The following is a 13,640-nucleotide window of genomic DNA, read 5'->3' on the forward strand; positions in this document are numbered from 1 at the left end:
TATATAGATAGATATCAGAAACTCCCATATTAGTAGAAATGTATTACTTAGGAAAGTTGGGAGACTGGAGGGGGAAATAAAGAGCTCCCGCTTGTCCTTAATTCCTCCCCCTCTGTTTGCACATCTGCTGAATCACATTAAACTCCCCACAGGCCGCTTCACAACAGAAGTCCTCGACATCATTTCAGCGAGCTGGAGCCCTTCAGCCTCTGTTTGCTGCCATGGGAATGCATCTGAAGTGTTTTTTAAAACTGCTTAAAAAAAACAAAACAGAACAAAACAAAAACACGCACACAACCATCTCTTTTACTTTTCCTGCTCTGAGTCAGCTTTTACAAGCTCTTCAATTACTTTACATTGTCACAAGGAAAAAAAGAGGGAAAAAAAGGAAGCCAGGTGATCACAGGTTACCTTTATTTTACTAAAATACACGTTTCATGCAGGGTTTTTTTGTCACTTTCCACAACAGAAACACAACTAAACTAATGCCACCTCGGGGCTTCTTATTTTAAATGTTTTTTTCTTGTCTGCCGCACAACAACAGGCAAAGAGGGACATTAAAGTCACACGGTACAATATTCCGCATGTGCAAATTCCTAGTGGCTTCATAAATAGCGAGTCCTCATCTGATGTCACATGCCGTCATTAGCGAACCAATAGCGAGCCAGTTGTATCTGGTCATAGCAACGCACTTTACGCTGGGAAAAGAAAGTCATGCTCAATGCGCCGGAAATCAACAATAACGGAGTGCTGTATTGCTTTTGAAAATTAATGCCATAAAAAAATATGTGTGCGGTAAAAAGTAGCCTTAATCTATCACATGTTTTAAAAACAAACAACCAAGAAAAACTTAGATGAAGTTGGTCAGCTGGATGCATCTTTTCCCTCCAGTTTTATTGCCACCTTTATGGCACCGACTGTGACCCTGCAGGGGGGGAAAAAGCACTGACAGGCCACGTTCCAAACAGTGGAGAAGGCATACGTGAATCAGAGCACATGACGTGTAAAAAAGGAGAGACTGAGCATGGAGGAAACTCTTTCCAAGGCCTGCTATGATCTTCGTATGAAAATAAAAAGAGGTAGGCAAATTGTCTCTGCTGCTCAGAAAACACTGGCAGTTTAATAAGATGCAAACGGGGATGAAGTGCTTATCAAACATGCTACACGCAAAGCCAGTTTTTTCCCCCTAAGTGACAGTCCAGCACAGCATGCCTGAAACAAACCACCTAGCCTATTCAGAATAGTGTTCTTCCTTATGCAGCTTGTTGCATATTAATAATATTTAATCTTATAATAACTTTTTTTCTTATGTAAACAAGGAGACAGTGAAACACACGACTCATGCATGCATTATCATCTCCAGAATGTGGAACAATAGTAAACACAGACGGATGTTACTGCACAGCATATTTAGTGGCTTTTTGTTTTGTTTTTCTCTCTATTTTTTTTCCTTTTTTTGTTTTTAGGCTGTGGGGGAATGTCAGAGAGCTTCGTTTGCTAACACAGAAATAAAAGCGACCACAGTTAGACCGCTCAACGCTTTTCTTTCCTGCCGCCTGTCTGCATGACATCATTAAGGGAGAACGACACGAAGGCAATCTGCTCGAGTTCACTCTCTTTCCCGCACTCCATCAGGCACGAAAACTGATCCTTGTCCCCGTTGTAAGCCAGGTCCGAGTAGCCGCTGGGCCCCCTGTGGATGATCCTGGGTCTGTCCCATCCGGATGAGTGCAGGGGGGATCGGTTCAAATACACACCCATGTCCCTTCTTCTGGACTTGCTCGTCGGGTGCATGAAGAGGAGCCAGGTTTGCGTGTCTGGTGACAGGAGCGACGTGCCGCAGGCTTTGCTTTCCGCGTCGTCGTTTGGGACAAATTCCGGCGCGGGAAAGCCGATGATGCTTCCCTGACATCCGTAGCGCGTTTCCACCAGCTCCGGGGCCATGTGGGGCTTGTCGAAGTAGACGCCGCTGTTTTCACTGAGAGCCTCACACCTGTGGCCCCCGGCATTACGAGCATTGCAGTAGAGGTGGCTCCTGCCCTCGTGGTCTATGATCTCGGCCATTTCACATTCGCACGACTTCTTCCGCAGCATCTTACCTATGTGCCACGTCTGTCCAAAGTCCTCGCTATATACTGACATTGCACGTGGGTAGACTGTGCAAGGGATGGGGAAGGAGCAGCATCTGTAAGGAATGTAGTAGGCGTACGCAGGGATGATCAGTCGGCCGTTCTCAAGCTGAACACCGTGGCCGGGGCCCACGGCGAACGTGGCCCACTTGTGAATGGCCTCGCCGATCACGCTGTCAGTTAAGTCTGTCACTTGGCTCCAAGTCTGGCCGTCGTCTCGGCTGCTGACGTAGCAAAGGCGAGTCTTGTTCTTACCTGTCAGGATCTGCTTCGCTTCCGTGGTTGTGCCCCACACACAGATGAAAAACAAATAAAGCGTTTTGGTGTTTTTTTCATACACCGGGCAAGGATTCATAGTGCGGTGGTTGGGCAGGCACACCGAAGACAGCTCCTGACTGGACGACCACTGGAAAAAAAACAAAATCCCAGAAACATGACAAAGGCAACATTTGAAAAGAGGACAACAAATCATGTTAACTTCAACTATGAAAATCAAAGTGATCATGTGGCAATGGTAACCTGCATGGATCCATCCTCTTTCAGGGTGCCTCTCCTCATAACGAAAATTTTGGCGTCATTGTCACAGGGTGAGGATCTCTTCTCTGCAAAGGCGAGGAAGGTGTGACAGTGCCTCAGATAGACGAGAGCAGGGATTCTGTATGTTATCCCACTTGGCTCCCTTTCAAACAAAGTTGTTTTAGGAGGTTCTTCTCCGCTGTCTCCCTTCGACGACGTGTTTCCCATGGTGGATCAGAGCTCCTGTGAGCAATAAAATGTCCTAAAATGCATGACAGAGCCTTAGCTTCTTTTATAGTCTTGTTATAACAACCTTCAAAGCACAGACTCGGTGAAGAGTTCACACTCCAGCAGCTCCCTATAAACACAGACCGCTGCATTGCCACAAACAGCTCGCACCGTGCATGCACAGCAAAGCCCTTACCTTCACTGATCGCTCTTCACAGGTCCCACTCGTGATCTTTGTCTGAACATCATACCGTCTATAATCGCACGCGAAACCAGAGACCTCTGATGTTCACGACACTGATGCTGTTGGTTCATCAGAAACGAAGCCGTACCTGAGACCGAGAGAGACTTTTACGCTCCCTTCCGCGTTCGCTTCTCAGCTAAACTAAACGTCGACTTTATGCAAATGAATATATCCACCTTCGTATTTGATTGTGTTTTTCTTACTAGCACTACCGCAATAATGACTACATATCAGTTATGGCTGTCACTACCTACGCCGCTCCAAAACGGCCTTCCCCCGCAGGGACGCCCTACACAGAAGCTAGCTAACTAGCCGGTTTAAACAAACACAGGTCAGGCTTAAAATCTTCCGAGAGTAATTATTTGCCAAACAATACACAAAATAAAGCATTTCCTGGTTGTAAACGTGCTTTTTTAATGTCTTTGAATGCCTCAGGTTGGCCCGGCGGAGTATTATCTTGCCATTTTAGTTAATCTTTGAACACCTAAACTCACCGGTCTCTTCCGCCTTTAGCTTAGAAAAGAAATGTTACTGCCCCCTGCTGGACGGGAGAAGCGGTACTCGTCTTACGTGCTGTTGCTAAGATACAGAGAGCTACACTGAAGCTCGGGATCAAACACATTGTAGCAGTTTTTTGACATAGTGTGGTGATAAATGGATTAGGCTGCAGTCAGGATGACTTCAGAGTCCTACACCGCTGACGCAGGGCGGAGCTATCCTGTAAATTGTTTCCCTGCCGGGACTTCACACCACAGAAGACGAGACGGTATGTTGAAATAAAGCAAGGTTGTAACTAGCTTATATTAGTGAAATAAATATAGTGAAAACGAACAGCACCAAAACCAAGTTAGCTGGTTACTCTAATGTTGTAAATGCTGTAATGTGAGCTACTGCTATGTACAGTACAAAGTAAATATTATTTATCAAAAGGGGCCCAGAAGTTCAAGCAGTACCAAAGGGCACTTTTATGAATGGAATTTGGGCCATACCCTAAATAATATTTGTGCTTGGTCTACTGAGCTGTCTACACTGTATTAAACTGTATGTGTCTGTCTGTATACAGGTGGGATTAGTTGAGAGAAATCATAGTTGGCAAAAATCATAGTTTAATTTTGAACATACATGCCCACATATCCGTAATCAGACCAGCCCACCTGGAATCAACAATTATGCCACTTAAATCACCTTTCTGATCCTCAGTTTAAACTTCAGCAGGTCATCTTGACATGTCTAAGCCAAAATATACTGGGTTGTTGCCATGTCACTGGTTCATAAGATATTTGCATTAGTGAGCAGATGCACTGCTCAGTGAGAAAAGAACTGACAGATCCAGAATGAAGAGACTAACCAATAATGAAGAGTGTTTACCTGTGTGAAAACACCTGCTGGCTTGGTTTTAGTCATCCATCTTTGCTTTTATAGGTGCTGGGCACTGGCTTGCAGCTTACAGGGAGGCAGAGGAGCAAAAATACAGGCATCAACGTAGGAGAACAAAAGCAGCTTATAAAAAATGTGAGAGCGAGCTGGCTGATACTTCTCATGGAGTCACATTAGACAGAGCTTTCCTGGTATGAACCTTGAATTCAACACACAAACGCTTATCTGACAAAAGTTAGAAAAACAGTGATATTTTTTTATTTTCTTTTTCAGCTCCAGTTGCATCATGTTGACAGACCCTCTGAGCTCTGTTCTCTGGACATCAGCGAGCAGAAACTAAGCTCTGTAAGAGCCACCTTTTCCTACTTTTACTTACCTTTATCAGCCTGTTGGTTAAAATCATTTGTGATTAGTTCCTTTATACTGGGGGTCACAGGTCAAACCAGAAGAACTCGAGGTGTTTGATAACGTGGCTTACATCAACGCATCTATTAACTCCCTCTCTCTAGGTGAATATGCATGTATACATTATCCTGCAGATTTCATTCTAGCATCGCTGTGTGTGCCTCTTTCATGAAGTCATATCAGAGGCTGTCCATTGTTTTTGCTGCAGGATCTTTCAGTAGTTTTGTGTCTCTAAGAGAACTCAACCTGTCATTAAATGAGGTTAGCGACTTGATGTTTGATGCTGCTGCCTTCCCTCTTCTCGAGGTAAGATGACTCGGCGGTGCTTTTTAACTGTGAATGTGCAAAAGAGATGCTGACATTCAGAGGAAGAGTTAAATGTGTGCCATTTTTCTTCTTCTTCTTCTCTCCTTCTTCTTTTGAATGTGGTTAAGTTCACCCGAACAGTGCATTTTAATCCTCGCAGGTTCTGGATTTGTCCTACAACTGCTTATCACCTGATGCTATTGTTTCTCTCGGTTGGCTCACACGTCTTAAGGTCCTTCATCTAACTGCAAATCAGCTTCAGCGTCTCCCTCCTAATCTGGGCTCCTCACACCAAGACCCCACTCAGCTGTAAGTGCCTGAAATAGCAATCTATTTTTTACCACGCTTCATCCACGATCAAGAGACGTTAGCCGTCCATCAGTTCAGATGATGAATTTGCTCGTTTTTCCTGCCCACTTTGATGTACGTTTATACTGAAAAGCTTCAAATGAATAAACTTCAGAAGTATGTGCACATTGGTACTGGGCAAAAACAGAATTTGCGAGTGTAGTCTTGGTCTTCTATCCCCACCTCACACACACACAGACACACATACACACACAGTTCTGCCCTGCTTTGTGTTAAATGACTGACAACAAAACAAACTTTAGGTATAGAAAGCTGCCTGATTTACAAATCCAATAGTGGTAGTCATTAAACTGGCTGAATCCAGCTCCCATAAATAATTAGTAAAATATTCCAAGATGAAATAATTTATGGCTATCTTTGAAAATCTGTGTTAACTCGGCATGTTTTAAGTGTTATGAGTATCATGATCCATGAAGTTATCCAGTACCTTGGTTATGATTTCATGACACATTTCATTCCTGAAACATTCACAAATGTAGTTTTCAAACCCACCAAAAGGGGGAGCACAAATGCTCCAAATTCACACTTCTGATCCGGTAAACCTGCACTCACAGGCCACTTTGTTAGGTACACCTTGCTAGTACCAGTTTGGACAGTGTTTTGACTACAGAACTGCCTTAAAGCTCCATGGTACAGATGGAGACGGAGACAGGGCATATCCTGTTGGAGACAGCCACCACAAGATGGGTACTGTGGTCATAAAGGGATGAAAATGCTCTGCAGCAATACTCAAGTAGGCTGTGACATTTAGACTAAGGTAGTGTGCCAAGAAAATGTCCCATTACACCACCTGCAGTTGCCTGAACCACTGATACAAGGCAGGTTGGATCAATGCTTTCATGTTTTTTCCAGTCTTCTATTGTCCAGTTTTGGTGAACTTGTTTAACTTACAGCCCTTTTTTCCTGCTCTTAGCTCACAGGAGCTTGGTTGTAAAGAGTGGATATTTGAGTTGCCCTTGCCTTCTTATCAGCTCGAAGCAGTCTGGATATTCTCCTTTGACCTCCACCATCAACAACACTTTCACCCAGAGACCTGCCAGTCAAGGGATGTTTTCTCTCTTTGAGGTCAACCTCTGTAAACATTCTGATGCTCGTATTGAACTTCAGCAGGTTGTCTTGACCATGACCACATGGCTAGAGGCAGCGAGCTGCTGCCCTGTGATTGGCTGATTTGTGTAAATGAGGGGTTGAATGGTTTACCAAAGTCACTGATGAAAATAGATACATAAAATCTTATTTCACTTTAATTGTATCATCACACACATTTAGCATTTCTTCGTTTACGTGTAGGCCGGCTAAAGATGAAGACACATGCTTTCAAGCTCTAGAAGTCCTGATGCTTGATGATAATGAACTGACCTCTGGAGTCTTCAGCAGCCTTAAAAACCTAACGAGGTCTGTAAGTTTTCCTGTAAAGACTTTTTGCATACAAAATATTCATTATAAATGCACTTTTAAAAAGTCTGCATGCATATTGCCAGCCTTTGTGCGTCACAGTGCAAGTGAGAAATTGCACTTTTAAATAAAAGTGTTTCTTAACATGGACTCCTTTATCACAAGGCACAGCAAATTAGTGGAAACGCTCATTAAGCATTTTTAATTGTTGATTACAGGCTAAAGCATTTAAGCCTACAGGGGAACTGCATTTCTGAAATACCGTTCATGCAACTGGTGGGTTTTTCCAAACCTGTGCAGACTGCCACTGAAGAAGAGGAGGAAGAGGGTAAATACTCGGCATCAGCTTTGTGTAATTTACATGTGTGTCCAAAATTTCCTTTAAAAATATCTCTCCCGATCCAGCACTCGCTCACTCGGAGCCTTCCGATCAGTATTTGACAAGAATCTCAGAGGTAATTCGTCCATGATCTTTTAGATGTGTCATCACTGTAGCTCGGTGTTATTCTCCCATTAAACTTGTGTGTCTCGTGGTCACTCTAGATCTTTCGCAAACACAACTGGGAGCAGAACCGCAAAGAATCCAGTTTACCTCTTCCAGCGCTGCAGTACCTCAACCTAGCTGACAACAAGGTGTGCTGCTGCTTTTTATAAATAAATCCACTATTTTTGGGAAACGAGGTAGCGTGACACACCAGTGGTTTCTCATCAGGTTGCTAAGGAGGAAGCACTGATGGCTGCCACTCTTTTCCCGATGCTTCGTGAAATTGATATTCAGTTCAACCCCATAACCACGCGGAGGAGAGGTAATATTCCTCCTGTAAAGAATCATTTTAAAATAGGTGTTCGGGGCTTCAGAAACAACCTCATCATGTCTTTGTTTAAATACAGGAGACCCTCCCTTGCTAACCTACATGCAGGAGAGACTTGGAATAACAATAAAGCAGAAGAAAACACCGGAGGTTGTGAAGCGCCCGCTGAAAGTGTCCACTGAACCAAAATGGAAGGTTGGACTTTTTTGTGTTTGATCACGATCCGTTGAATTTTGCTGTATCAATGTCCAGGCTGGAGTCTTAGGTTTAGTAGGTTTAGTGATTTTGCAGAAAGGACGTGTGATTGACTCCAACATGGTCATATTTTTGGTAGCGTTTGCCTCTAAACTTGATCGTTTTTTATGAATTCTGATAAAACTCTGTAAGGGCGTAGAGTGGGGTCATGCTAACAATCCATTAAAAGTGGATTTGCATCCACTAAGGTCTTCAAGGCCAACTTAATGATTGATTGCTCAGAAATGGATAAAAATAAGTCTGGTGTGTGTTATCAAGCTTTTTGCTTTTTGTATTAATCACTGTAAAGTTCCATTTCAGTGAATGAATCATTATGTTTTCAATGTTTTCATATTGGAGGTGGATGAAAAAATACCAAAGGTGTCAAAGAAGCTAATACTGCTGAATCCACAAAGCCAGGCTGGCAAAAATGAAGGCAAAAACAGCAGAAACCACACCTTCCATGAAAAAAGAAAACCCTTCTTTCTTACTCAGGTATGTTCTTCAGTAGTTTTCCTCATTAGGATATAAAAATCCATCATTTTACCAAGTTTTTTAAATGTTAGTTAATGCCGCAGCATTTTAACGTAGTCAGTGTTATTTCATGCTCAGGCAGCAGATGGACCTGAGTTTGAATTTGGTCTTCTTCCTGAAGACAAAGAAACTGCAGACAGCAAGGAGAGAAAGCAGTTTGATTTCTTGATGGATGTCGAACCGAACCCTCGTGTGCTCAAGCTCAATGGTGAGGAAGGAGGAATGTATTTTCATCTGCAGCCATTTTGTTTTTTTGTCAATTGTTTCAAAGCCAGTAAAGTTTGGCTATACACTGAGCCCGTGGAGAATACTGATGCTTTCTTTCTCTCTTCCTTTCTTTGTGCAGGAATTCAAACAGCTGTTCGGATGCTGGAGCACACACTGAAGAATCTCCATGTTTACAGGGACTCGAAACCAAAGCTCGACAGCATCCAGACGCCGTACAGGGAGCGAGAGAAAAGGGTTTGATGTTTAGCCACGCAAACTTCATTTGCAGGCTCGTAAATTGCAATAAACCGAGCGACTTTAACTACGTTTTTATTAATTACTGCACACAGATTAAGGAGCTGCCACCTCTGAAACCTGTGAAGCAGCTGACTGAAAGGGTAGAGGACATGATCAAAGAAATCAGAGAGAGTAAAACAGTAAAAGTGGTCCCTTTAGGTATGCACATTTCCTACTTATACGCACTGAATGTCAACATATTTCATTTGTAAAGTCCTCTTTCTTTAAGTAACACTCTGTTTTCTGTCCAGCCACTGCCCTACACAGCAGCGGTGTCAGTAAGCAAGAATATAAGGAAGCTCTCTCGCTGATGAGGGACATGAAAAGAACATATAAGATGGTCCACGTGAAAACAATGGAGCAAGAAGCCGCCATCAAGTCTGACAGAGACTCTGACCAAATCTGAGTTGAATCTCCATCTGTTTAAAAGTCACATCCAAATAATTAGCCGAGCAGATTTTCTTTGGCTTGAAATGTTTTCTTTGTATTACTGTGAGTAGAAATAAGTAAATCGAGCAATGTTTTGCTCAACTATCAGCTCTAGAGTTGAAGTGCAGAGTTCACAAAGCTCAAGCAGATGCAAGGGTGTCTAATTGTAACTAAAAGAGTGTGCCACTGTCTGCTCCCCGTAAGCCTGACAGTTCTGAGCAGCTGTGCCGCCACGGCTGTGACCAGAATCCATCCAGGATGAATGCATTGTATTCATTAGGAGTTTGTCAGTAGAGCTCATTGCAAAAACAGAAAGTAGAGAGAGCTTTTTCTCTCTTTTTGTTTTGTTTTGGGTGAGGAGAGGTGTTTTAAACTGTTTGTGCACATTTATATGCAAACACCCTGTTCTGTAGAAGGAACACTGGGGTAGATTAACAGTGCAACAAAGTCCACATCAAGCCCTGCTGTATTTGAAAATGTTGTACACCCTCTAATGGTTCCCAATCAGCTATTCTCCATGGGTATTGTGCATCACCCTCTCACTCACCTTTTATATGAGATTTTCAAAAATGATTATGTGGCTGATTATTATCTTTTCGTAACTTTGAACAGACTTCTGCAGTGCAGAATGATTTAGGTTTCGATGCCAATGTGCGGTATTACTACAAGTTGAGAGTGGTAGTTGTTTGTTTTCGTTGCTCATTCCCTTTTTGATTTCATGGTCTTGTCCATCATATGATTTTGATTATTTGTCTCGAGTGCAGCGTGCAGATGTGGAATGCATGTTCAGCCCCTGTGGAATAAATCACTTGGCACTCTGAAGATACTGGGTGCAGGGATTCTGGGTTTTTACATTCATGTCGGGACATTTTTCTGCTCCTGTATGGATTGAATCATAAAACATTTATGCATTTCTTACGCTAAACAAAAAAGCGTGCTCTGGCAGGGGGTTCGGTTTAAGACGGGACCCAGATTCAACATGCGAGGAGGTTGTAGGGAAAAAGGTGATAAACTTTTATGGAACGAGCCGAGGAACAGCTGAGGTGTTGATCTCGGGAGGGGAAGACACAGAAGAGACGAAGAACAGGCAGAATGGGCCTAATGCAGCACAAACAATGGATCAGAGTCACCTGATCCAGCCATAGAAGGAAATTTTGAAGCCTAATGTTAGAACAGAGAGAGTCTGCCTTCCAAACCCAAACCTGGAGCCTGGTTCTGCCTCTCATTATGCTCCCAGAAACAGTGGGAACCACAAGTAAGATGTACTCTGAGGGTTAACATGCTGCTCCAGGATCTTTAGGATAAAAGCAGCTTGGTTATAATTTAATTCTGCATTTCACGGTCTTTTTCAGTTTGATCAAAAATGTAAACACAACAGAAGATAGTATGTCTGTGAAGGTTCTCAGTCATCCAGGTCAACGTAGTCAAAGGAGCTTGCAAAGAAAAGCGTCTGGACTTCTTTAAGTTACTTGAAGACGTTTCACCTCTCATCCGAGAAGCTTCTTCAGTTCTAAGGTCAAATGGTGGAGAGTCCCAGATATAAACCTAGTGGGAGTATCCCCCCACAGAGGGACAAAAGGACCCCCTGATGATCCTCTAATCGCCTGAGCCAAGGTGTGAAACTGGGTGTGGGTCCCAATCAGCCAGAGTTTCGGGTGAGTTCGTTGTGAAACCTGGCCCCACCTTATCATGCAAATTCCTGAGATCAGATGGCCCAGGATGTGAGTGGGCGTTAGGGTTAACCCTAACCCTAACCCTAACCTGCCAACACGGACGATGATGCAGTTCTACACTGCAATCATTGAGTCCATCCTCACCTCCTCCATCACCGTGTGGTACGCTGGAGCCACTATCAGGGACAAACAGAGACTGCAGCGTGTTGTGCGCTCTGCTGAAAAGGTGATTGGCTGCAGACTCCCATCTTTGCAGGACCTGTACACCTCCAGGACACTGCGGCGTGCAGCTCGGATCTCAGCTGAGCCTTCTCACCCTGGACACAGTCTGTTTGACCTGCTCTCCTCAGGCAGGAGGCTCCGGTCCATTCGCACCAGAACCTCTCGCCATAAGAACAGTTTCTTCCTCTCTGCTGTTGGACACATGAACAATAACCATATGACTGTCCCCGCCACTAACACATGACCCTACGCTGTGTTCACTGTATCGTTCCATGTTTGGCACTGATCACCACCTGCACTCATGTATATATCTTTCAACGTAGCACTCTTAATTCTTACTCTCATGTATATATCTCATGTATATCTCATGCACATATCTTTCCACGTAGCACTTTTAATTCTTATCCCTACTTTTATTTTTTTCATGTCTATTTAAGTGTTATTTATGACACCATGTTTGCACCGAAGCACCGCAGCAATTTCCTAATGTTGTAAACCTGCTCAACATTTGGCAATAAACCCCATTCTGATTCTGATTCTGATTCTAATGAAATCAATCACTGAGCTCTAGCATGAGAATCGCTGTCATTGTGGTGTCACACAAATCTTAGCGATAAACAACTTTCACCATTGTAATTAGTTTAAAGCAGTGTTCTATTATTTTTTCACTAAAAAGTTAGTCTTGATGGATGAACAGTTTGACACAGTGAAAACAATCGGTACAGTGCTGCTCAGTGCTATCAGGCAAACACCTGGTCTCCAGTCTGATGGCCTTGTTCAGGTCTTTTCATCCTTAACTATATTTTTGCTGGTAATGAGGAGCCTGTGCCAAATGGCAGAGACACCCTTCTACAGAAATACTCTTTTCCAGTCCAGTGGAGCTCAGCTCCACACAGCCGAGCTTGTCTGAGCTGCAGCGATATTCCACAGTATTGGACACAACAGCTGCTGAAAATCCTCGATGCTAAATAGATTATAAATGATCAGATTGTTTTCATTATTGACTCTCAAATTGCACTTTTACTCCCTATCCAGGCTTGGGTGCGACTCCATTAAAGTGCCCTGAGACTTGTTGTTGCTTTCACTAACATAATGGATTTTGTTCTGCAGCCAGGAAGTCCTAGCATGAACTTATTTTGTTTGACCAGATTGCTGTTACAAAGTAATTTAGAAATGATAATGATTAGTACTTGCAGTCCAGTGCTGTCATGTTGTAATTCTTTAATGCTGGAAGAAAAATAGACATGTACTCTTGTGCAAGAGGTTTGTTACACATGTTAGTTTTCCACATTTTTGGGAATAATCAGTCCCTCTGATGGCTGTCTATTCCAAGTACACTCTAGGCGTTTACTGACCTCATCACAAACTTGGAGATCTCTCCAAGAACTCTTCACGAGATTGTGAAAAAATAACTCAGATGCACTTAGTTGGTAAACCTTCCACTTTTTTCACCAGCTCTTTTGGGACATACACCTTCCTTTTCTTTGTTTGTGTTTGTGCCAACATGTGCAAATTTTAGATTATGTAATTAATAAAGCAGATGAATCTGATCATTTCTTTTCCCGCATTACCGTTGTGCAGGCGATGAATCCTGGCTTCATGCTGTTACCTCAGGCTCCTTCTGCAATTCTAAAAGAATCTGTTATCAGGAAAAAGTCAGAAGGATAAATACCAAAGCAACTACAAATTCCCCTTTGAGTCTGATCAGTCGATGAGTAATTAATCACAGCCAGTTGTGCTTGAATCTGCCAACACAGTTTCAGTGTGAGCAGTTGCTTTATATAGACATAAACAGTACCCCAAAATACCCCAAGAATGCAATACAAAGGGATGTTTTATACTAACAGATGTTTTTATATTTATCAGCTATGTCAATAAATAATGACAGATGCAGGACACAAAGCTGTAAAGGCCCTGTGGTACGAATGGCTTCAAAACCTCTGGATCCTACACTTCCCAAAATGCAATTTACCCAGTTTGCACTTAAACCCCACATTCCCAGCATAAATAACCTCGATGACATCAATGTGATATCATGAGCATTATTTTTTGTTGTCATATATAATTGATTTACTTGTAGACGCCTCATGGGGGTGCTTAAAAGAGGACCTCTTATGCTTCTCTTTATTTTCTACCACATATGCAGCCACATGAAAAACAAAGTACTCTCACATCTGGTGAAAAGCAAACACAGCAAGTCAGCACAAACACCTCATACTAACTGTCAAGCACAGTGGCGGAGGACTGAAAATTTGGGCTTGTT

The 13,640-nt window shown here is 42.9% G+C and overlaps 2 protein-coding genes across 5 annotated transcripts; one reads left to right on the top strand and one right to left on the bottom strand.

Annotated features, from left to right (window-relative positions):
• Nucleotides 1-392: 392 nt before the first annotated feature.
• Nucleotides 393-3,659, bottom strand: LOC102203440 (sialidase-3-like). Of its 4 annotated transcripts, XM_005735452.1 has the most exons (4): nucleotides 3,612-3,659; nucleotides 3,070-3,205; nucleotides 2,649-2,888; nucleotides 393-2,535 (listed from the first exon to the last, which is right to left on the bottom strand). In XM_005735452.1, exons 3-4 carry the CDS (start codon nucleotides 2,871-2,873, stop codon nucleotides 1,534-1,536), a joined length of 1,227 nt encoding a protein of 408 aa, XP_005735509.1. In that variant the 5' UTR covers nucleotides 2,874-2,888; nucleotides 3,070-3,205; nucleotides 3,612-3,659; the 3' UTR covers nucleotides 393-1,533. The 4 variants fall into 4 exon arrangements, with proteins under 4 accessions (XP_005735509.1, XP_005735510.1, XP_005735508.1 ...); XM_005735453.2 differs by lacking the exon at nucleotides 3,070-3,205 and having other exon boundaries at nucleotides 3,612-3,652; XM_005735451.1 differs by lacking the exon at nucleotides 3,612-3,659 and having other exon boundaries at nucleotides 3,070-3,475.
• A 19-nt stretch (nucleotides 3,660-3,678) lies between these two features.
• On the top strand, nucleotides 3,679-9,805 carry xrra1 (X-ray radiation resistance associated 1). Its single transcript, XM_005735455.1, has 17 exons — nucleotides 3,679-3,883; nucleotides 4,540-4,685; nucleotides 4,768-4,839; nucleotides 4,931-5,003; nucleotides 5,108-5,205; nucleotides 5,366-5,514; nucleotides 6,865-6,969; nucleotides 7,188-7,297; nucleotides 7,375-7,424; nucleotides 7,513-7,602; nucleotides 7,682-7,775; nucleotides 7,861-7,976; nucleotides 8,376-8,510; nucleotides 8,628-8,757; nucleotides 8,896-9,011; nucleotides 9,107-9,212; nucleotides 9,305-9,805. Exons 1-17 carry the CDS (start codon nucleotides 3,793-3,795, stop codon nucleotides 9,457-9,459), a joined length of 1,836 nt encoding a protein of 611 aa, XP_005735512.1. The 5' UTR covers nucleotides 3,679-3,792; the 3' UTR covers nucleotides 9,460-9,805.
• The last annotated feature ends 3,835 nt before the right edge of the window (nucleotides 9,806-13,640 follow it).

This window comes from Pundamilia nyererei, unplaced genomic scaffold, assembly GCF_000239375.1.
Source record: "Pundamilia nyererei isolate P.nyererei 1_Seehausen unplaced genomic scaffold, PunNye1.0 scaffold00064, whole genome shotgun sequence".
Taxonomy (NCBI): Eukaryota; Metazoa; Chordata; class Actinopteri; order Cichliformes; family Cichlidae; genus Pundamilia; species Pundamilia nyererei.